The following is a 25057-nucleotide window of genomic DNA, read 5'->3' on the forward strand; positions in this document are numbered from 1 at the left end:
TTTCCAAGGCTCAGTCCTCTCTTGTACACACAACAAAGACAGACCTCAACAGAATATTCTGTCCCCTTTTTCTCAGCCTGGACAGAACTTGGTTAGGGCATGGATCACACAGAGTATTTCGGTGGCATCTTCTCCTAAACTTGGCCTGAACAGAGCCCTAACTAGGGCACAGAGCTTCCACAGAGATTTCGTCCTACCTTCCTGGGCAAACTCGGTTTCCTTTCCATAAAAGACAAACTGTAAACTTAGCTTTTCTCCAGCTGCGGCTAGGGCACACTTTTTCCTATAATAAGCTGGCTTGGCAAGGCTGCTCTTTTCAAACCATAGCTCTGATACCATACTGAGATTTAGGGATTTTCAAGACTGGTAATTACTTCCAATAATTTCATCATTAGATTATCTTGCATCACAATCATTATTAAGCAATTACACATAGAAAATCTTCAACAGTAGAACAATAATGCCAGTAAGAACAAGAAGAGACAGCCAAACACAAGAGACACAAAATTACCCTAGGAAAACCCCAAACCAGGGGAAAAACCCAGCAACCTTTTCTAAGAGAATTTGTCCATTTCAACAAGAGATACAATCTGAAATTTTAGTCAAATAAAGTCAAAGTGACCATCAACCAGAACCAGGTCAAACCTGGTCAAAATGTCCATGAGCCAAGTCATCCTGCTGCTAAGAAAAATTCGGTCTGTCTCAGAGAATGATTCTGCCCAAAACTCGTCTGCCACAGATAGTCAAACTTCACATTATGCCTCAGATTTCGTCCTTGATGAGCCTCAGACTTTGTCCTTCTTGTGATCCTAAATAAGCCTCAGAACTCGTCCTTATTATGCCTCAGATTGGTCTGAATTGATGATCAAATGAAGGGAACGGATGGTCTATATATAGTGATCAATAAATCCCCAAGTGTTGTGACTTTAGGAGTGAGCCGACATGAGCTTGAGGAGCTGACCTGTCATTTTGGAGGCTATATTTATACTTTAAAAAATTCAAATTTTCTTCTTTCAAGGCTGACTTTAATATTTGTCATTTCTCTTTATTTTGGAGCACTAGGATCAATCCTGAAGACTGACTGTAGCTACAAAACTTCAACAAGATAGGGGTAGAAGGACAAGTGTTTCTGCTCCATAACTTAGATTGTTCCTCTGAGAGGCCACTGTCCACAGCTAAGTAAACTAAAGTTGTGTAATCTACACTTCTGATTGTATTAATATGAATTCACACCTTTTCTTTACCTTTTTGTATACTTTTTGGAAAACTTCGTGTTGGATATTTGAACTTTATAAGTTTGTAGTATATTTATATTGGAACACACACATTGCATGGGAAATTTGTGTCACCAAAGGTGCATCAAGACCCTCCTCATCTCCTGAAAATGAGATTTTTTCTCATGTCCATGACGTTATAAGCAGATAGTAAAATATAAAAGCATAATATTTGTGAATGGAATTTTTAACTGCTCATTTTTGGGTCTTTTGCTGGCTTCTGTCAAACTTCAAACTGTTCTAAATCCAGTAAATGTGCTATCTTTATTTGAAATATTTTGGAATCATATTGTGTGCATGAATGCATATGACTAGATAATGTAAATAAAAAGATGAATTGTTACTAACAGGGGTGAGATAGAAAACTTATGATTTGGCTGGAAATTTTTATTGACTTACATGGGCCAGGATTTCAACCAACTCTTAACATTGTTTTGTAGGAGGCAAGCAGTTGGAGCCTAGCACCATTCATGCGAGATAGCTTTTCCATGGTATATACTTTTCAATGGGGGTCCCTGTTTTTTGGGCTGTGGATTTAATTAAATATCTATTCTGTATTCAAAGATTATTTCATTTTTCCATTCGTGATCAAGCAGATTGGTACGGCCATTGGAGGAAGTGCGAGTGCATTTTATGGATTTAACCATGGTAATGTAATCGATCTTCAGAACTCAATTTAGTAACTCTGAAAAGCAGAAACATAGAATGCTAATAGAAATAATTATGTAAAACCTAAAGAGATGGAGTTTTTAAAAAATTACTTGATGTTAATTCGAGAAAAAAAAATTGAGACTGTAGAGGATAAGGTTGGAATTTGATCAGATACCTTGAATTTCTCAAGTAGAATTGCTCAATGTTTGTGAAGCCTGTTTGGAAGTTTATTCATAGGCAAATGGTCTGAGCTCAAATTAATAATTTTTCTAGATATGTGGTGTTGGAGAATGTAGTAGGGCAGCTATTATTCAATTTCTCCATAACCTTAATAATTGCTTGTGAACTTTATTTATCTTCTTGTGTTTTTTTATTAGATCTTTTCATCAAACAGTTATCAAGAGCAAAAACAATAAAGACTATGGACACTAGTATTAAGCTCCAAGCCAGGGCAAAACCCCTCCAAGGGGAAAACCTGAAAATAATCTCTTCTCTTCTTATAGAATCTGCTTCAAATGAGAAAACTAAGACCCAAAACCCTAGACCAAGTCCTCCTCCAAGCACCAAGTCAACCCTCCAAAAAACCCTTTCAATTAGGTCAAAGATCAACCAAGACAACAAGAGTGAATCTTGCTTCAACCAACTTCCAACTTCAACTTCGCCCCCTAGCTTCGACTTGCAACTTTGGCCTTGCAGTTGCTGTGGAAACCCTAGCTTCTTCGTACATGTGAGAGAAAATAGCCCAAAAACAGATTTTCCTTCTCTTTGGCTTCCTCTTGCTTCCTTGACCTTTGCCCTGATTTTATTGATGTTTTGAGCTTCAGATCAAACTTCTTCTTGAGAGATCGAATTGGTGACTAAGTGAGGTCGAATCTGCTTCTATTTATAGGATTTTCTTGAGGTCAAATTCTCTTCTTTAGGTCGACTTGTCATTTCTAGGGCCGACTTGTGCTTGGAGGCTCGTAGGACTTTCTAGACTCAAAATCAATATCTTTTACATGTTACAACTTGCTCGAAAGGGTCTTATACAATTGACAAGGATTCTCTTGGCTCAAGAAAAAATTTCTTTTGACATGACAAATCCTAGAAGCATGAAGAATATGCTTAACCTAGATGACCATCAAAATGGAGCATGAAACCCATGCTTAAAATAATATTTTTCTTTCTTCTTTTTCTTGTAACATAAAATATACATAATGACTTGAGTACATTGACAATTATGAAGACCGAAACTAGTTACATTTTCCAACACTTCCTCTTAACTAGGGAGGTATTCATAATTGTACAACCAGTACAAGGTTATTCTCAAATTGAAGAGTTCTCATAAGAAGAGTTGGATTGGTAAGCCATCTTTATCAACATCATGACCAACATTGTCAACATAGTAAGGCCATAAATTGACAAGCTCTTTCTTATACAAGAGCATAATGCTAGGAGGCTTTACATGAGATACCGCACTACCTCGACAAGGTACATACCCCATCCGAATGTTCACTAGGTATGCCCTTTTAGGACTATTCTTTTCTTGGCTTCTCAATCCTTAAAGAATATCGGTCTTCTTCGACCACTCTTGTCGTGGATACCTGTCCAATCCTCAAAGAGTGTTGGTCCACTTCCTCGGATTTTCTATCCTCAAGGAAATCTTAGATGCTTATCCAATCCTCCATTCTCCCTCCATGGCCTTCACTTAGATGTACGACTGTTAGTCCTAGCCTAGTGCATGACACATGAAGAAGATAATAAAAATGTGATGTTTAACATCACTCCCTCTCAACCAGAGAGCAAATGCCTATTCCCACTTGATTTAAGGAATAGATCCTTGCTCCTTCACAAATGATAAGGAGACTTCATACTCTCTCTAAAGTATAGAGGAGACTCTTTTACTTCCTTTCAATTGGGAAGTCATAACCACAAGCTCTCTAGCTTGTTTCCATAAGTGCATTAGGTACCATTTCTGCATGGAGATAGCTGCATGGCTTCTTTTTTTTTCTTTGTATCTCATCATATTGAGCTTCTTTCTTCCTGGATGCAGTGGAGCCATCTTCTTCCTTTTATCTTGTGACAGGATTTAGGCCATCAACCTTTCATATCACTTTCCTTTAGTCATCATCTATGAAGGCATTGTATTGAGCCTTCCAAAATAGAGTCAATCATAGCTCCCTCTTAAACATGAAAGTGATCTTGGATCAAATTATCTTCTTACACTGCTACCTTCTAATCCCAAGATGATGATGTAAACATCTTGACTACATACTCCTTCAAGGATTGTCAAAACCATTCACTCAATCCATATGTTCTTTGAATCGAGTTCAACACCAACAGTTGATCTTGCCTCATCTACCATTATGTATTTTTGCAATATCCTTTCATGTAGAAAAACAATATGTTAACTAGATAACCAAAATTAGAATATTAATAGCAGACTTACCTTAGCATGATGGCCCTCTCATCAAAGTATTAACTTACTTGAGTCCTTTGAGGTCAACATCCTTTCGCATGATCCATCTCCATATTGTACAAGAATCCTTCTCCATGCATTCATCTTAATCTGGGTGCCCATGGATCGAACTTGATTACCAAGTTATAATATCTTCCTTGGAGTTGTCATTGTTAACTCCCTTTCTTTCTTTCGGAGACTATACTTGATGTTGATCAACATTGTCATATTTATGCCATGCAATCTTGTGAGAGAGTCTTGATCTCCATCCATTCCAAAGCATGTAAAATTTCTTCTTTCGAGCATCATGCAACCATATGGAAATTTTACTGAGCATACTTTTATATCCAACTCTTTTTGCAACATTCTTGTAGATATGAACCTTACCTTAGAGAAGAGTTACTTAAAATATGCATACCTTTGCTTCCATATAATCATCTAGCCATCCTTTCTTGAACGAGCTTGCTTCTTGTACCTGTTGAAGTTATGTTCCTTTTCCCAAGAGCAAAAAGACTTCCATTATACCCTTCATATTGCAACTTGACCATCTGCATTCCTTCATCCTTCAGAAGTATTGTTTCTGTTGACACCTAATCTTTGGGATTAGGTGAATCCATGTAAATGTTGTAAATAAGAAAATAAGGAGAATTATATGTTGAAGAGACACTGGGAGATGAAACCCAAGAGTCTCTCCCTCCATGTATATATCTATGATCAATCTCAATGCAAAAAAACAATTTTCTTTGAGGAGTTACCTCCTGGCCTGACATGGTATCAGAGCACAGGTCCCAACCCCCATTTTTGGCTTCCTTCCTGCCTCTGTTCTGCATTTCTGCAGATTGACATATCTCTACAAAATTCCATGCATTACACTAGTGGAGACTGCTTTCTGTTCTAACCATTGAAGAATTGAATTGTTGCATTGAGGCATTGCTTTGCCTCCTGTGAAGATTGGAGTGAGTTGTGGTGCTGCCTAGAGGTGTTGTGTGATTCAATGGCGTTTGTGTGTGGTAAGCCTGTTTAGAAGCCTATCTGTTCGATGGTTGATGAATGGAGTAACTATGTTTGCGCTAAATTTGTTATAAAACCTGTGTATCTCCATGGTAAGCTGTGTGATTCATGTTCAAGATTCAATGGCGTTTGTGTGTGGTAAGCTTGTTTAGAAGCCTGTCTATTCGATGGTTGATGAATGGAGTAACTGTTGATTTCTGGTAGCATCGGATGTGCTCTAAGCCTCAAAATTTGCAGGGAGGCTAGGACACATGTATTCCACAATACCCAAAAATCGTTTTGGGAAATTCCACCCGGAGACAGTTTTATTAAAATAATTAATTATTTTTAATGGGTGCCTAAGTCTAAACTTAGGAAATTAAAATAATTAAAGGGTATTAATCAAACTGAAGGTGAAACTTCTAGAAGAAGACGAGGATCAAGCCAAAATGATCTGAGCCATTGATTAGAATCTAATCTGGGTCGTTGGTTCTCAACGAGAAGATTATAAGAGGAGGCTTGATGGGCATTTGGAAATCACATCGGAGAGAGATCAAGATCGAATTTCTCAAAGAGGGCAGCACAACAGTTGCTAGAGAGAAGATCGAAGTGATTTATTGCAGTGAGGGGCAGGGATAGTTCCAGTTGGAGGTTCCTGATCTGGGAATACATCATAGAGAAGGCAGAGGGAGATCCAGAAGAAGCAGCGCAAAGGCCATGCTGGGTAGCGTAGGTTGACGCAGAAGCAACGCAAAACCTGAGAGGAGATTTGTATTTTGTTGGAGAAGTAGAGTTTTGGAGCCATAAGCCGGGGTGTGAGACCGGGAGGGCAAAAGTTGAAGTTCCAGAAGAAAAATGATCAGCCAGAAGGAGTGACGCAGGCCCCAGAAGCAGTGACACAGAACAATGCAGTGATTGCGCAGAAACTACGTAGAGGCTACTAGGGGCTAGCCATTCAGTGGTTGGATCAGTCTTGGATCGCTAGTGATAGTGTGAGGTATCTCTCACTAATCTCTCTGTCAGTCAGATTCTCTGTATTGGATAGCCAACAAGGCATCCAAAGATTGTATTCAGAAAACTACTGCTTAATAATACAAACCCTCAGCTGCTGCACCGGTTTTCCTACATTGGGTTTTTCCGGGGACATTTGTCCAAAAATAATAGTGTAATGTGTTGTGTATTTCTTTCTTGCTCAGTTTCTTGTTTCCGCATTTAATTTAATTGGTGAAGGTTGTAGTGTATTAGTTTCAGTATTTGCTGTAGGATGCAGTAAATAATTTGTTCAGTAATTAACAAATAGAAGGAACTTAATCAGTTGTTGCAGTAGAAATTTGGGCTTCCAAATTTTCACATGGTATCAGAGCTGCAGTTGAAGCAAGAGAGCAAAGCTGGAAGAGCCCAGCGCTGAAGAGAAGGAGGGTTGAAGTGTTGCATAGGCAAAAAATCGAATCTCCAGAGGGATTGCGTAGTCCAGGCCAGGAGGGGAAATTTTTCAAGGTCGGTCTCTCTCTGAGTGAGTCGATAGAGAGGTAAGACTTCCAGATCAAAGTTTGCCAGTGTCAGAAGGAGCAGCGCAAAAGCTTCAGTGCAGAGGAGGTTACTAGTGTGACGCAGTTTTCTGCAGTAGTTGTTGGGGTAGAAAAACGTCAGAAGGAAGAAGAGAGACACTGTTGAGGGAATTCTTCCTCAGAGGACTTCCAACCAAGAAGTCCGAATTCTCATTTGCTGAGCAGCAACAGGGAGCAACAGATCTACTAACTTCAGCAGGGAGTGCGTAGGCCAGCCCAACAACAACACAGAGGAGAGAGGAGGCAGTTCGACATTTCGTTGGCAGAGATGGCAGCTAATGGGTTGCGAGATCAGGATTGGTTGGAGGGTGCATCCAACTATGTGATCTGGAAGGCAAGGATCTTAAAACCTATGTCGACAGTGTGGTAGCTGCACCCGCAGATCCAAATCTGCTTAAGAAGTACAACACTGAAATGGTTAAGGCCAAACGATTGATCCTCAACAGAGTGAGAGATCGCATAGTGTGTCACATTGCCAGCAAGGATACTGCCCGACAAATGTGGGAAACATTGGCCACACTATATGAAGGATCTTCTGAACAACGAAAGATGTACTTGGAGCAGAAGATGAGATCCACGCAGATGCAGAAGGGGGAATGCATTGATCCGTTCCTAACAATGCTTCAGGAAATCCGAGACTCATTGGCAGCTGTGGGTTCAACACCTTAGCCTACCGAGATGGTGAGGCTGGCCCTGAATTCAGTCTCAGAAGAATGGAAAGTGTTTGTCCAGAGTATCCTGGGCAGAGAGAAATTGTCGGATTGGGAAGGGATGTGGGCCGCTTTTCAGCAGGAAGAGATGAGGAGAGACTTAGTCAAGTGCAAACTTGATAGCAGCAGCAACAGTGGGACGAAGCCCAAGGATGAGGAAGAGAATGCAACCCTGACATCTAAGGGGCAATAGGAGCAGCTGAAGAAGAAGAAAGATGTTTCGAAGATCAAGTGCTTCCAGTGTGGTGAACTTGGTCACTACGCTACACACTGTCCTCTCAAGAAGGACATGGACGAGAAGCATGATCCGAAGGCTGCATCTGCAAAGATCGAAGAGGAGTTTTCCATGGTTTCCTAGATACCTCCAGGGGAGAGGTGGGGTGATCTAGTATTGTAGTTCGAAAAAAACTACAGATGGGCATGATCCTTGAGGAGTCCACCTCTTGGATCAATACCTTGCTACGAGAACCCAGATCAGAAGTAGTAGGATGGACTAGTGTCAGTTGGTGCAGAGGAGTGCCAGAGTGACAATTGTAGTGGCTAGGAGTGCCAGAGACTGAGCAACGCAGAGTAGAGCAGAGTTGGCACAGTGCAGAGTCAGCAACAATGCAAAAGAGGGTCAGTGCAGAGACTAGTAGTAGTCAGAACTCCAACAATAGATGCATCATGCTGAACACCTGTTCAGTAATTTTGGATGCTTTTCCGTTGCTGATGCAGTAGCAGCAACAGTTGGAGAAGGTTGCAATGCAGATGCAGTATTGACAGTGGCAGTGCCAACAACAACACAGATGGAGAAATTATGAGGGTTGCAGTATCGATGTAGTGTTGGCAGTGGCAGGGTCAGCAACAGTGCAAATGCAACATTTGCGCAGTAGTTGGTGGGTAGTGATGTCAGACATCAAATGCAGAGGGAGATGTTACAGAGAAGGGTGATGCTTCAGCAGGTTGCATTACTAGAGCACATTCCTCGCTAAGAGGGAGTGTTGATTTTTGGTAGCATCGGATGTGCTCTAAGCCTCAAAATTTGCAAGGAGGTTAGGACATATGTATTCCACAATACCTAGAAATTGTTTTGGGAAATTCCACCCGGAGACAGTTTTATTAAAATAATTAATTATTTTTAATGGGTGCCTAAGCCTAAACTTAGGAAATTAAAATAATTAAAGGGTATTAATCAAATTGAGGGTGAAACTTCTAGAAGAAGACGAGGATTAAGCCAAAATGATCTGAGACATTGATTAGAATCTAATCTGGGTTGTTGGTTCTCAACGAGAAGATTATAAGAGGCTTGATGGGCATTTGGAAATCACATCGGAGAGAGATCAAGAGATCGAATTTCTCAGAGAGTGCAGCGCAACAGTTGCTAGAGAGAAGATCGAAGTGATTTATTGCAGTGAAGGGCAAGGATATTTCCGGTTGAAGGTTCTTGATCTGGGAATACATCGTAGAGAAGGCAAAGAGAGATCCAGAAGAAGCAGCGCAAATGCCATGTTGGGCAGTGTAGGCTGACGTAGACCCTGAGAGGAGATCCATATTTTGCTGGAGAAGTCGAGTCCTGGAGCCAGAAGCCAGGGTGTGAGACCAAGAGGGAAGAAGTCGAAGTTCCAGAAGCAAGATGATCAACTAGAAGGAGTGATGCAGGCCCCAGAAGGAGTGACGCAGAACAACGCAGTGATTGTGCAGAAACTGTGGAGAGACTGCTAGGATCCATCCATTCAATGGTTGGATCAGTCTTGGATCTCTAGTGATAGTGTGAGGTATCTCTCACTAATATCTTTGTCAGTCAGATTCTCTGTATTGGATAGTCAGCAAGGCATCCAAAGATTGTATTCAGAAAACTACCACTTAATAATATAAACCCTTAGCTACTGCACTGTTTTTCCCGCATTGGGTTTTTCCAGGGACATTTGTCCAAAAATAACGGTGTAATGTGTTGTATATTTCTTTCTTGCTCAGTTTCTTGTTTCCGCATTTAATTTAATTGGTGAAGGCTGCAGTGCATTAGTTTTGGTATTTGCTGTAGGATGTAGTAAATAATTTGTTCTATAATTAATAAATAGAAGGAACTTAATCAGTTGTTGCAGTAGAAATTTGGGCTTCCAAATTTTCACAGTAACTATGTCTATGCTAAATTTGTTATAAAACCCGTGTATCTCCATGTATCACCACCGGTTAGCAGGTAGGGTGCCCTCGCACCTTGGTTTTGAGGCCACCATTCTAATCTTGTCCTATCGATTCCCAAAAGATCCATTTCGCACATTTCTTCAGCCACAGACACGAGGGTTTCTGTGTTGAATGGGATAGACGGCGAAATACATTATGGTAAATCTCAGGATAGAGTTGTATGGACCATGTGTCGGTCAACATCATGCGTCTATTAGGGTTTGTTCAACTTGAATATCACAATAAAGGTGGCTAAATTTGTTGCAGGAAAAGACTTTAGGGGATCTTCCTTGCAGAAGTTCTTTCACATTTCTGTACTGGGCACTATTTTTTGTAGGGAAACTATTTACATCCCTCAACATATTTCTTTTGGATTTGTTATGATACTGGAATCTTGGAACAGTCAGAGCAGTTGTCGTATAGTTCTTTGCTGAACAATTTGTTGGCTTGATGAGATCATTATCTTTTGTGCTACCTATGTTCATTGAACACGTTTATATGTTGAATATGCCACTTGAAGATCGATATGGAGAATCTTTTGTTGTATTTTAGAATCATGAGTATCAATGTCAGCAACACTCCATGCCTAGTATCATATCTACCATATTTGTAGCTTAGTCGATTTTTACCACTGCATCTTACTGCTTTACATCTAGTACACCTTTAATGTTGCAACCAGTCTTTGCTCCTCGTATAACACCTCCCTTGACTCTGCTGGTAACACCTTCCCCATACATTGACTCCCCCTCCACCAATAACCCCTCCCCCATATACCACCTTCCCCATATAACCCTTTCCCAAGTAATAACTCTGTTATATATATATATATATATATCAGAGTGCATTTTTTTACAGAAATTACCACTAGAGGTGCATTTTTTCACAGTATTATGCAAGCATAATACATTTTTTACACAATACATTATTTTTTTTTTTGGTAAGCTTGGTAGGACTCTCCAATTTTCGTGTTTACATGTCCATTATTCACTCCACTACCGGGGGAGGGTAGCACAAGATTCGAACCCAAGATCTCCGGTTCGGTGAGACTTCATTCCACGACCATCGCCACTTGAGCTACCCTAGGCGGACACAGTACACAGATTTTAAAATACATTCACTGACATCAATTGTTGGAGTAGTTCTCTCTGGAAAAGAGAACTATCCTGAATGGTCAAGGAAGATAAAACACACTCTCACTCTCATTTTCAATGAGTTGTGGAGAGGAGTTTGTGAAGGAGAAGGATATAATGCACCTGCAAAGTCCACTTCAAATAAGGAGATTGCCATTTGGGAAAATAAGAACAACAAGGCCTATGCCTTGATTACAGCATTAGTAAATGAAGAGGTGAGTTGCCATATTTCGCCATTTTCAAATGCCTTTGAAGCTTTAACGAAATTGAAGGAATTGTATGACTCACACTCTGAACTTGAAGTTGTTCAATTGATGATTAAGTTGTTTAGTGATGAATTGAAAAATGACAACCCTCTTGCCTTAGCATCAAAAGTAAGATCCAAGGAAAGAAATGAAGGCAAAAGTAAAACCAATGACAAAGGAAAAGCACCCGAATCCGCTCACTATGTTGTAGCACATTGTAATATTGGAGTAACTGAAGACTATTTAATGCTTCACTTGCTTCTTGAAAAGATGATTGGTTGCTTGATTCAAGAGCAACTTGCCACATGACTTTTAGGAGATTTTTTTGAAGAATTCACTGATAATGTTGATGGAGCAGTATATTTTACAGACAAATCAAAACTCAAGCCATCAGGGCTTGGCACCATCAGGCTCAAACTGCCTGGCCTTCCAGACTTTCTTCTACATGATGTTTTATATCTCCCAGAGCTGAGGAAAAATTTGCTGTCTTTGGTCCACATCCGCCAGCAAGGACACTCCATTCATATGTTTGATGGCAAGGTTGAGGTCAGAAAAGCATCAGATCATTCACTTGTTATGATGGGGATAGAAGAAGAAAGACTTCTAAAGCTGCAAGGAACCTCTGCTCGTGCACAAAACTTCTCATATAGTTCTCATTATGATGAAGGTACATTTCCATCAAGTCTTTTATGGCATGCTAGATTTGGACACTTGAACTATGACAACCTTCGTTTTTTGAAGAAAAATGGTGTTACTGGTTTGCCTACAATTCCTAGGAAACTTAAGCAATGTGATGTTTGTATTCTAGGAAATCACAACAAACAGTCTTTTCATGATTCTCATTCCAGAGCACATTGAAAACTTGAACTCATTCATTCAGATTTATGTGGCCGAATGCCTTTTCCTTCTGCAAATGGTAATAAATATATAATGACATTTATTGATGACTACACCAGAATGTGTTGGGTTTATTTATTGAAGAACAAATCTGATGCTTTTGAAACATTCAAGAATTTTCATGCATGGATTGAAAATGATGCACAATCTCATATTGGCTCTATTCGCACTAATAATGGAAAAGAATACACTTCAAATGAATTTGAAAACTATCTTCGCCAGCATGGGATCAAACATCAAACAATTGTGCCTTATAATCCCCAACAGAACGGAGTAGCTGAAAGAATGAACAGGACAATCTTAAATATGGTACGTTCCATGATGTTTTTCAAGAATGTTAAACTGATGTTTTGGGCTGATGCAGTTCTATGTGTTATGTATATAAAGAATAGGTGTCCATCTAATGCTATAAAAAACAAGACTCCCTATGAAATGTGGTATGGTCACATTCCTTCGGTGAGGCATCTCAGGTTCGATTATGAGGCTTGTGGCAAAAGGTTTTGCACAGAAGGAAGGGGTCGATTATGAGAAGGGATTCTGAGGCTTGTGGCAAAAGGTTTTGCACAGAAGGAAGGGGTCGATTATGAGGAGACTTTTGCCCCCACAGCAAAATGGGCTACCATTCGGACACTCTTTGCCTTGGCAGCACATAATGGTTGGAAAGTCCATCAAATGGATGTAAAAACTGCTTTCTTGAATGGAGATTTGAAAGAGAATGTTTTTATGTCCCAACCAGAAGGATTTGTTGTGAAGGGTCAGGAACATAAAATATGCAAGCTTGTAAAATCCTTGTATGGCCTCAAGCAAGCACCGTGAACCTGGTATGAGAAGTTAACTGAGCATCTTTTGAAACTCAACTTCAAACATTATGATCTTGATGATGAAACTTTGTTTGTCAAGAAAGTTGGCAAAACAATTGTATATCTTGTGGTGTATGTAGATGATATTTTGATGACAGGGAACAATGAGAGCTATATTGCATCCATAAAGAAGGAATTGAGGAAAGGTTTTGAAATGATAGATTTGGGCTATGTTCACTACTATCTTGGTATTGAAGTAACTCAACATCTGAAGTTTATATTCCTCTCTCAGAAGAAGTACATTGGAGATCTGTTGAACAGGTTTGGCATGGCTGAGTGCAATCCTTTGACTACTCCAATGGAACATAACTTAAAGCTCACATCCACTGAAGGAAAAGAATTTGAGGATGCAACAAAGTATAGACAACTTGTAGGAAGTCTCAACTATCTGACTACTACCAGACCAAACATTTCATTTGCTGTTGGAATCCTCTCTAGGTTTATGCAAAAGCCTTGTGAGGGACATTAGTCTGTTGCGAAAAGAGTTCTAAAGTACTTTAAGGGAACTTAAGACTTTGGACTTAAGTATACACAGGTGGGCGACTTCAGCTTGATTGGATACTCTGATTTAGACTTTGATGGAGATAAAGAAACTGGGGTATATACTTTAGGTTATGTTATGAGTCTTGGATTAGGAGCTGTCTCTTGGAAGTTACGCAAACAATCAGTCCCAGCGGATTCCACAACTGAGGCTGAATATGTGGCAATAGCTGAAGCAACAAAGGAAATTGTGTGGCCCAGGAAAATTCTGGAAGATTTGCAAGAGAAACAAGTGCATTCAACTCCTCTCATGATTTACAACACTTTTGCAGTAAAGTTGGCCAAGAACCCAAAGTTCCATGATTGAACGAAACACATCAATACAAAATACCATCTGATTCGACATCATGTTGAGGCCAAGACAATCCATCTACGCATTTGTTCCACAAATGAGTAGATTGTAGACATCTTCACCAAAGCGCTTGGAAGAGAAAAGTTTGAAAGATTCATAATGATGCTTGGACTTACCAACATCCCTTCAGATTAAGGGGGGGAATGTTGACACCTAATCTTTGGGATTAGGTGAATCCATGTAAATATTGTAAATAGTAAATACGAAAATAAGGAGAATTAGAAGTTGAAGAGACACTAGGAGATGAAACCTAAGAGTCTCCCTCCATGTATATATCTATGATCAATCTCAATGCAAAAGCACAATTCGCTTTGAGGAGTTACCTCCTGGCCTGACAATTTCTATACTAGATGGAATATATACTAGTCATGTCATAATGCTATTTCCAAGAACCTTTCAAAGTGATGGTTCTTATAGGATCTTGATGATCCCTCTTGTGAAAATTCTATCTCTACAGCAACTGATTTATTTTTCCTACTTATTCCACAATAAGTTATTTATGAAATTACTTCAATAAACATTAAAATTAATATTGTTGCAGATATCACACTGTAATACATAAATAAACATATGCACAAGCATTAACACATTGACACAGATATTTTGGACAATAGTCCCCGGAAAAACCCAATGTGGGAAAACCAGTGCAGCAAGGGAGGATTTTATTATTCAACAATTCTTCAGTACAACAAGGTGCCAAACTGGCTTACCCACAGAGAGAAATAATTTTCCAGCACTTCTCCCAATCCCAGCGTCAGCCCAGCTGACCTCTGTGTGGTTCTCAAACCCTCTGCGTCAGCCCTGGGCCTCTTTGTGTCACCCACGCGACCCAGCTAGTGACTGCGTAGTCTTCTGCTGCCTCTGCGTTTGCCTCTCCTGCCTCAGTGCTGATCCCGGGTGGCTGATCCTGCCTCTCTGCTCCATACTTGCTGCCTCCTGACTGCTCACCAGACCACTGGTTCAATTTCTCAGCTAACCCTGCTCTAGAAATTGAACTAACTGGTCTCCCTCAGTGTGTTCTCCAAGTGACCCTCAAGCCTCCTCTTATACTTTTCTCGTTGACAAATCAACGACCGAGATTAAGTCCCTAATCAACGACTAAGATAAGATTCGGCTTGATCCATGACTTTTGGACCATTCTAACACAGTTTTATATTAATTCACATTAATATTTTATTTTCCCTAAGTTTAGACTTAGGGACTTCATTAAAAATATTAATTATTTTAATATCTCCCAAACTGTTTAGAATCTGCCCAAACCCTTTCTGGGTATTGGAGATCTCATGTGCCTTAGTCTCTCCACCAATTTTCGTGGCTAGAGTACATCCGATGCTACCCCAAATCACACCTCTTTGCAAAATGACCACCTCTAACATGATGTTAGAAAATGCTTGGATGAACAACTATATGCAATATGGTTCCAATTTTCTCATTCCTTTTAAAATAGATGATATTTCCCAAAGCAATTGATCAATTAGATTCTAATTTTTCTACTACCACATGCTTTTATCTATGATGTCATGCTTTTACAAAAATCAAGACTTCTTCTGGAGAATGCAGGAAAACATGCTACTCTACTTTCTACTTAATAAAAGAAAGACAAATTTCATAAAGAACTTGACAGAGATGCGGCTTCCTTCAATAGAAAAGATCCTTGGGATCTTCTCCTTTCGACTTTTTCTCATTTTCTCCCTTTTCTTTAGCTATGTGAGCTTCACTTCTTTCCTTTCTTTTGTTGTTTTGCTTGTTTGGAGAATCCCTCTTAAATTGACCATACTCATTGCATCCAAAGCATTGAACCTTGGACATATCTGTCTTTTCCTTGAACTTTCCAAACTTCCCTTTCTTCAACTTCTTGGATCTAACAATAAAGGTTCGAGACTTTTCATTTGATTCGGTGTCATCCTTTGCCTTGATCCTGGATTCTTCCAAGATACGTTGAGCCCATAACTCATCAAATGGTGTAGTATCCTTCTTAGAGTATATACTAGTTGCAAAATTGCTCCAATCAGGTGGCAAAGCATTTAATACACAAATGGTCATTTCAGAGTCGGAAACAATTTCCCCAATCCCTTGCAATTGATCTCTTATTTGTGAGATCTTCATGAGATAAGTGGCCATGTCTTCATCCTTTGACTTCCTTATTCTATAGAGTTGATTTTTCAAGGAAATCTTTTGACCTGATGTACTTATAGAGTACAACTTTACTAACTTATCAGACAGAGCCTTGGATGCCTTCAAATTAGCGACAAAGGGAACAAGATGATCTTTAATGGATTCAACAATGATCCTTTGTGCCCTCACTTCGCCCTTGTATTTTGCGAACTCTTCAGTGTTTTCCTTGTTTGGTTCAACTACTTCACCAAGGACATATTCCATGACTTCATTTTCTGTGAGTGCTAAGCCAATCCTCTTCTTCCATGCTAGGAAGTTTGCCAATTCAACGAGCTTGTTGCTTTCCTTGCAAAATGTAGCCATGTGATTTGTAGATTTAGACATAGAAGATAATATGATACTTGTCAACCAAGAGTCCTTTCCTTTTTGATGATGTCACTAACTATCTTGATGTTTTCAAGACCTTAAAGAAGACTTCAACAATGGTGCCTTTGTATAGCTTCAAAGAGTGAATGATGATGCCAAGATTCCTTGATGCTTCTTCTTATTCATGATGATGCACTTGAGAATCTTCAATAATAACTTGTCCTTCCTTTCTTCAATGAGAGCTTGGTGACGAGGTCTTTTTCAACAAAAACTTGATGTAGTAACCCTCTTTTTAAGTCAATAGGTCTTCTTCTTCTTTGTCTCCTTCTGCAAATGATTCCCCTTGATAAGTAATTCCTTCTTATGTCCACAAGATAATCTTCCAGTTGCCTTCTCTTTGTTCACCTTAGCTCTGATACCATGTTGGAGAATGTAGTAGGGAAACTATTAATTCAATTTCTCCTTAACCTTAATAATTGCTTGTGAACTTTATTTATCTTCTTGTGTTTCTTTATTAGATCTTTTCATCAAACAATTATCAAGAGAAAAAACAATAAAGACAATGGACACAAGTATTAGGCTCCAAGCCAGGGCAAAACCCCTCCAAGGGGAAAACCTAGAAAGAATCTCTTCTCTTCTTATAGAATCTGCTTCAAATGAGAAAACCAAGACCCAAAACCCTAGACCAAGTCCTCCTCCAAGCACCAAGTCAGCCCTCCAAGAAGCCCTTTCAATTAGGTCAAAGATCAACCAAGACAACAAGAGTCAATCCTACTTCAACCAGCTTCCAGCTTCAACTTCGGCCCCCAGCTTCGACTTGCAACTTCGACCAACAACTTCGGCCCTACAGTGGCCGCAAAAACCCTAGCTTCTTTGCACGTGTGAGATAATGTAGCCCAAAAACAAATTTTCCTTCTTCTCTTTGGCTTCCTCTTGCTTCCTCGACCTTTGCTTTGATTTTCTTGATGTTTCCAGCTTCAGATCGAATTGGTGACTAAGTGAGGTTGAATCTGTTTCTATTTATAGGCTTTTCTTGTGGTTGAATTCCCTTCTTTAAGCCGACTTGTCATTTATAGGGCCGACCTGTGCTTGGAGGCTCATAGCAATTTCTAAACTCAAAATCAATATCTTTTATATGTTACAACTTGCCCGAAAGGGTCTTATACAATTGACAAGGATTCCCTTGAATCAAGAAAAATATTCTTTTGACATGACAAACCCTAGAAGCATGAAGAACATGCTTAACCTAGATGACGATCAAATTGGAGCATGAAACCCATGCGTAAAATAATATTTTTCTTTCTTCTTTTTCTTGTAACATAAAATATACATAATGACTTGAGGACATTGACAAATTATGAAGATTTTGTCTTTGAGGTTTCTGCGATTTTCAAATTTGTGTAGATCATCTTCTGGATTCATCGCATTAGTTTTCTTTAGATCGACGTTTCGAACCAGCAACGGTGGTTCATCTTCAGGATGTGAAAGAATGATGAAAACCGATCTTTATTTCTTTTAATAAATGGTTATGAGATGCTTTGCCGACATATATTTCATTGATGAATCTCTGCACCTCTTTAGAAATGTGAGATCAGTCTTCTTTTTCGTTAAGACCAATCTGTAGAGTTAAGACTGAAACTAGTTACATTTTCCAACATGTGATAAGGTTTATTCATGCAGAAGATGAAGTCTATGTCTAGAAGTAATATAGAAATAGTTTGTCTTTAAAAATAGCTGCCAAAGAATGGCCAGCAGATTGGGCCAGGGCAAGTGCCGTGGATCTGGTATTCATTATCCATAAAAAGCTTCAGTGAGCAAGGCATTATAGGACATTTTATTGGTTTCCAACAGAATATGAACAAATATAATAGAGAAAGAAGTTTGTCTAATAAATTGCATTTTGACTCTTGAGTTGTATTGCAGTTCGCCATTGGAGGGAGGGCATTCTGTCAGGCTTATTTTAAAAAGGTGACAAGTGCTTTGTAAGAAGCATCAATGGTTCAGTGGGATAAACTTTTGAAACTAAAATTAAAGAGTTTGGTTGAAGAACTTGAAATTTCAAATGATTAACCTATACACTTGCAAGAATTCAATGTTATTAAGTCTCAGAAATGACCTAAGGCACAATTGTCTGTAGTGACTAATATAATGAGTTTCAAACTATTGGTAGACATCTGTCCTTGAACATTGCACCGTAATCTGCTTGCACTACCAGGGAACCAGTATAAGTTGTTGCACAATTTTGAATTGACTAAGACATTGTCTTGATTACATGGAGTCCACTCTTAGGACACACAATGAACTCTGCAATCATTCCCAAGAAGGGTAATAAAATTTGCCAGAGTGCTCAAACACTAGTACTGAAGGAGCGGGTTGTACAGATTCTAAGAACAGAGCAAGGAAAATCTGGACATAGATGATCTACAGTGTATATATTGACTCCTAAGCTCTTCAAACTAAAAAATGTTAATTTGTTTTGTGCTGAACAGATGATGTGTCCATTTTAGATTTTTATACTGCAATTATCCCCAGGAAAGTTGTGGAGTTTCTGAGAACAGATCAAAGAAAATCTGGACTGAGCATGACCTAAAGCATATATAATAACTCCTAAGCTCTTCAATCTGAAAATGTTAATTCTTTCTGCACTGTACTGATGATCAGTGCGGCTTAGACTTGTATACTGCAATTCGAAGAAACATACACAATAGTTTGAAACTTAAAGATTTGAAAGCCACTGGATACTTTTATGAGTTCAAAACTAGATGCCAATTCTTGTATTGTTTGCACAAAGGGAAAAAATTCTTACAATATGCTCTAGGGTGTCATGCTAGCAACTTGTATGGATGCTCTCTAATACAATGGGAAATTTGGCCTTGATGAAAATTTCTAAAATTTGATTAATCAAATGGAAATTGTGTGAAGATTGAAAGTGACACATCAAGCCCTGAGTTGGCAGATAGCTGTGGATTGCAAGTGGGCTTCATAAATTGTATTTGGGTTTGACTATTGCACTTTTTGTACACAGCAGTAAGTAAATTTATTAATGTCCAATTGATGACCACAAAAGTAGGTCAATGGGACTGAAGAAGAGTACAGTCAGTATTAAGTATGACTACAATGTGGGAGTACATATTCTTTGCTGGCTTAAGAGAGGGTGAACTGTGGGTTTCACAGTCTACTGGGTTAAGAGCGGGTGAATTGTGAGTTTGACAGTCTGCTGGTTTAAGAGAGGCTGAACTTTGCTGCAATATTTCCTTTTGAATTGTTCCAAGATATGTGAATTCTGTGCCATGAACTTTCTTTTGCAGTGATGTGTCATTACTTGAATTTTGAATACTATGTGATTGTATATTTAGAAACATAAATTATAGTGTGGAATAGAAAAGGAAATGTGCTGAGGTGCTATCTCTAGTTATTAACTTATTACTATCCTTGTATTTTTTATACAGATTGAAGACATTGATGTTGTGCAGATTCTACAATTATCGTGACTTTTGCTTGTATTGATGCAATACAATTTTTCACACCATGCATTTGAATACTTAAAAATATCAAACATGGAGAAAATTGCAAACTGTAATAAGTTATTTCTGATAATATGTTTCACTAGTCTTCTTCAGATGACTTTGGTTCTAGTTAAAAGAGATTCTGAAATGGAATCTTTATATTGATATTTTTGTGTAAAAGTTTGTTTCTTATCTTTTATCTTCTATTACTGAAATGCTTTTTTTTTTTACAGGGATGCCTTATGTGCAGAGATTGGTTAAAGGGCCTATGTGGTTGCATTTTCTCATTGGTGTAAGTACTCTAATGCCATATTATTCATTTTCCTATGGTTTTTGTGATTATGCTAGGTTGCATGCAAACTGTATTTGGTAATTCATGTGATCATACAAGTCAAATAAGTGGTTTGATTTCCTTTCTCAATTTTGTGCCAAGGAAGAGATCAGTATGGATACCTATGAGGCTTTGAGCGGTCTGCATTCCATTCTTTAGAGTTGGGGAAAAACTTGAAAAGCAAAAGAGGGATTTCATTGCTTTCAGCTCTCTCTTTTGTAGATGCCACGCTATTGGAAGAAGTGGTTTGCGAGGATTATTTAGGAAAAGTTTAATTTTCCTACCAAGATAGATAAGATAAGACAATTTTATTAATGTCTACAAATGACCATGGAACAGATCAATCGAATTAGAGAGTACAATCAGTGGTCACAACACTGGGACTGTCTAGAACACTTCTGGATGTTGAACATGTTGTTAAAGTAAAAGAGATACCAACGACACTAAAAAAGGAAAAGAGCATGAGCTAGGCAAAGCGAAAGTGGAAAACCCTATGAAGCTCAAGGCCTTAGCTCAACATTAGCATCAGAAGTGGAAATAAAAGTATATATTGAGGAGGGAGAAGAGGCATCCTAGATCTTATCTATCACTGTGGGGGGATCAATGCAAACCCTGATGATGTCTAGAGCATGCATGTGGTTGAAGGGGCCTCATTGTAAAATGCTGTTGAGAACTGAAAGAGGAGATTGAATGGAACCAAAATGCCAACCCAAAAACCTGCAGTAGAAAGAGAAAAAACATTGGCACTAGCTAGTAGTAAGTGTGTTAGGGCTGTACCAAAAGTGCACTAGAGAGAGAAGGATACCCAAGCATTGTTGTGCTACACATGAAATGTGCAAATGCACGTAAAAGTGAAAATATGCCAACCACAAGAGAATGCCAAAGATGTAGTGCTAGTAGATTGAAACACTTGTCTTCGAGAGCCTTATCTCAATGATCGAAAAGATGATTTACAAAGGAGGTTTTGTTGGAAACTAGGAAATTACTGGGCGGGTGAAGCAGTAATTGTATTTTTAACAATGGCCAATTTTAATTATTTTTAACAATCTTTTAATCTCTTCTTTAACAATGAGTAGAGTTATGTAGATATTCAGCAACTAATCATCAAAACTAAAGCAAGCACACATTCAAAACATGTAGAGACCAGATATAAGTGGAAACTCATAAAGGGAGAAAACCACGAATTTCGTTTTGTGATGTAAAGCCAAGCACCCACTCCCTCTTTTACATCAATTTTTGTAGGCTCCTACCTGCATGAGGTTTCAACCTCTCTTTTCTTTTGCAAGCTACAACTTGCTGGAAACACCCACTCCCACTTCTTACAGGCTCCAACTTGTTTTTTTTCAGGCTACTACTAGAAAGGAGACACCAATCCCCTGACAAGATTTTAAACTTATTTTGTTGATTTACCTGGTCTTTGAATTCAAGCTATTCGTTTTCTTTGGCTCTGTTCTGTACTATGTTTTTGCCCCTTGATCTTCTCTGCTACTCTATCTCACTTTTGCTCCACTTCTTCTCTATATTTTTCTCTCTTTTCTGGCAACTTTCAGATCTGGTCTCTCCACCATTCAATTAGCTAGCAGTTCTACATTCTAAACATCATCTTTATAGATAACTTTCTGTCTGTTTGTATTTTGATGCAAGGATGTGAAGTGATTCGGTTTGTTTTTCCAGCTTCACATGGTCCATTCGTTTCAAATTTTCTTCCAAATTTTGAACATCAAAAAAAACAAATGGACCTCGAAATATTCAAAAATAGATGACATTTAATCTGTACATCAGTAACCTTCCAAGCATTAAAACATGAGGCTTCATATTGACAACTCAGCTCCAAAATCCCCTCAACATAACCCTCTTCTACAAATAAAAGTAATATCTCCAAGTTTTCAACATGCGTGTACATGAGCATTCCAAAGCTTGACATGTAACCTCTCAAATCCCTTCAAAAGAGTGAGACTTCCTTCAAGTGTGACAACAACTCCTCCAAATCCTTATATGTGTGAAATTTTCAACTCTATTGCAGCAACTAGAAATTATTCTTCTAACTAATTATTATTATTAAGTGCAGTTTATTTGCTACAACAAACAACGAATAAAATCACAACTGCAATTTTCACCATAAAAATGTTGTGGAAAATAAAATGTTGGAACTGAGAAATATAGAGCACACACAATAAAATTGACACCATTATTTTTGGACAAATGTCCCTAGAAAAACCCATTGTGGGAACCAGTGCAGCAGATGAGGGTTTATTATTATTATTATGCAACAGTAAATATCTGAGTACAATCTGGATGTCCAAAGCTGGCAATCCTCAGCAAATAATATGGCCAAAATTATTAGAGGGGATTTTCTCTCTCCACGAGCAATCCCGACACAACCTGCTTCAGAAAAACTGGCCCTCAAGAACCCTTATGCAGGTCCTTGCACAGTGCTTGCGTAGACCCAAACACACACATCATGAATCTGCCTTTGATCAAGTCATTCTGCGTGTTGGTGCTACTAGAAGTGATCCTTCGGCCCTCTGGAAAATTTTCCCAGCCTCCGGTCACTGAATCGATCCCTTGCTCAACAAAATTGAACTGCCACACTGAAGCTTCCTTGTTAATTTTAGGTATGTTCTATGCTGAGAGCAATTTACTTCAATTTTTCATTTTAGCTCAATGACAATATTCAAATTAGCAATCACATCAGCATGATAGTAAAGTGCAGATAGAACATAAACATAAACATCAGAAGACAAGCCAAGACAAGAGGACACAAGATGTGGCACCAGCCAGGGACAAACGCCAATGTGGGGAAACCCTTGATCAATTCTTCTTATATTCTTCGATAGTTCAGCAGAGAGAGATAGTACAAATACATTTGAAGTCAACACTTTGACTTGCCAAAATAAGAGATCAGACATCAGAGATCTTCACCATGAAGAAGACAGAATGAGGTTGTAGATCTGATGACAAGGACTGCAGTTCTGAACTCAGGTGAAGGCATACTTATCAGTCCTCATTCTTCAACTGATTCTCCAAGGTGATTCCATCACCATGCTGCACCTTGCTAGCTGACTAATCCTCAACGCAGTAATACTAACCCATGATAATAGCTATGTCCATCTCATATTACAGCAGCATCATACATCCCTGCAATAGTCATTAAGATGGCCTTAGATCTTAGCAGAATTATCTCACAAGACATCTCCTAGATTAAGCTAAAGATCTGGGCATATATAGGTCCTCATACACTCATACGAAATGCTTGACTGTGGTGTTATGGCCTGCGGCCTAACACACAGTCTTCAGGCAGCATATTCATTATGGCTTGTCCCTTCAATAACACCTCAACAGGTCTGATACTATGCTCCTCTAACTCGGTCCTCTTGCAAGAAGAAACCAACCTTATACTGTCACAAAAGAGATGCCCAAACCATGCCACTTTCACGCTGACAACCTGCTGTGTTTAGGGCACTTTAGGTCTCGGTTAGGCCTCCTCTATACAGCGTATAGGGGCCTCTTTGAACAACGATTAGGTCCACCCTTAACTGCGGATTTAGGGCCTCCTCATTACTGTGTATAGGGCTTATGTTTCACTGCTGATCAACCCTCCTTTGCTGCAGATAAGGCTTCTTCATAATTGTGGATTAGGGCATCACTAAACAACAGATTAAACTCCTTGTTTGGATTGCAGTTTAGGGCACAATTTGATACCTGCTAGAGACCTCCATTTTCGGTGGCTGGAACCTTCTCCTTTCACTGTGGCTAGGGCAGATAGATGCCTCTTGAAACTGCGGATTAGGCTGAGGATTAGACTGCGGATTAGGGACCTTTTAAGCAGCGTATTGAAGCTCTCTTTGACTGCTAGAGCTCCACTAGGACTACGGTCAAATCTCTTCATTATCTGCGGCTAGGGTAAGACTAGTATCCTCCAATTAGGACTGTGGCTAGCTGTGTGTAGAACACTGCGGCTAGGGCTCTTTTGGAGCTTCCTTTGGCAGCATATAGAGACTTCCTTAAAGCTTCTCCTTGCTGCGTAGAAGAGCCTCCTTTAGGACAACGTAGGAGCCTCTCTTCACTGTGATAATACTCCTCCATGACTGCGTCTATAGGGCCTACGTCTAGACGTCTCATGACTGTAATTTAGGGCAACGTATAGGTATCCTTAGACAACGTCTAGGGCTAGGGCATCTCCTCTAGGGCAGCGTATTCTCCTTTAGATCTCTCCTACCACCAAAACCCAAACAAGTGGAGAGAGATCACAAGAGATGAGTGACCAAATGACTTGAAGGCCACCTCTATTTATGGTGCAACGTTGAGGTTGAGTGGGGGTAATTTGGTTGTTGGCCGACCTTGACAAATTGTCAAGTAACACAAATAAATTCATATCTCCATGAATACACGTCGGAATCGGATGATCTTTAGATCAATCCTACACCTCTCGATGAGAGGAATACAAGAAAAATATCAGCTGCCATAAATAAGAAGACCCACATGGAGTTTGGCCCTAGTTGCCAATTTTAACACCCTTTCTCAACTAGGGAGAACTCCATCTGTTAATCCATCTGCCAATCCGTACTATCTCTGCCATCAATGTAATGTCATGCATTGCTATGCTCTGCTGGATTATGAAGAAGAAGAAGTGATCGAGAACGTATCATACCATTCTCTACTGACCCGAAGTCACTCCCAAATAAAGAGAGTGTCTCATACCACTCTTATTGATCCGAAATCAGTTCCAAATAAAAAGAGCATCTCATACCACTCTTACTGATCCGAAATCAGTTCCAAATAAAGAGAGTGTTTCATACCACTCTTACTGATCTGAAATCAGTTCCAAATAAAGAGAGTGTCTCATACCACTCTTACTAACCTGAAGTCAGTTCCAATTGATCCCATATCAATATCATCCTAGCATAGGGAGTATGGTACTA

The 25057-nt window shown here is 39.1% G+C and overlaps 1 protein-coding gene across 1 annotated transcript in view; it reads left to right on the forward strand.

Annotated features, from left to right (window-relative positions):
* Positions 1 to 1691: 1691 nt before the first annotated feature.
* LOC149165353 (uncharacterized) overlaps positions 1692 to 25057 on the forward strand; it is a 210325-nt gene continuing 186959 nt past the window's right edge. The window contains exons 1-3 of the mRNA XM_089431122.1: positions 1692 to 1765; positions 1871 to 1922; positions 20038 to 20096. Coding sequence (XP_089287248.1) covers positions 1745 to 1765; positions 1871 to 1922; positions 20038 to 20096 — 132 coding nt within the window. The 5' untranslated portion in view covers positions 1692 to 1744. The remainder of the gene's footprint in view (positions 1766 to 1870; positions 1923 to 20037; positions 20097 to 25057) is intronic.

This window comes from Pinus tabuliformis, chromosome 5_1 (genome assembly GCF_031772625.1).
Source record: "Pinus tabuliformis cultivar Carrire ecotype Pingquan chromosome 5_1, CPIR1, whole genome shotgun sequence".
NCBI lineage: Eukaryota > Viridiplantae > Streptophyta > Pinopsida > Pinales > Pinaceae > Pinus > Pinus tabuliformis.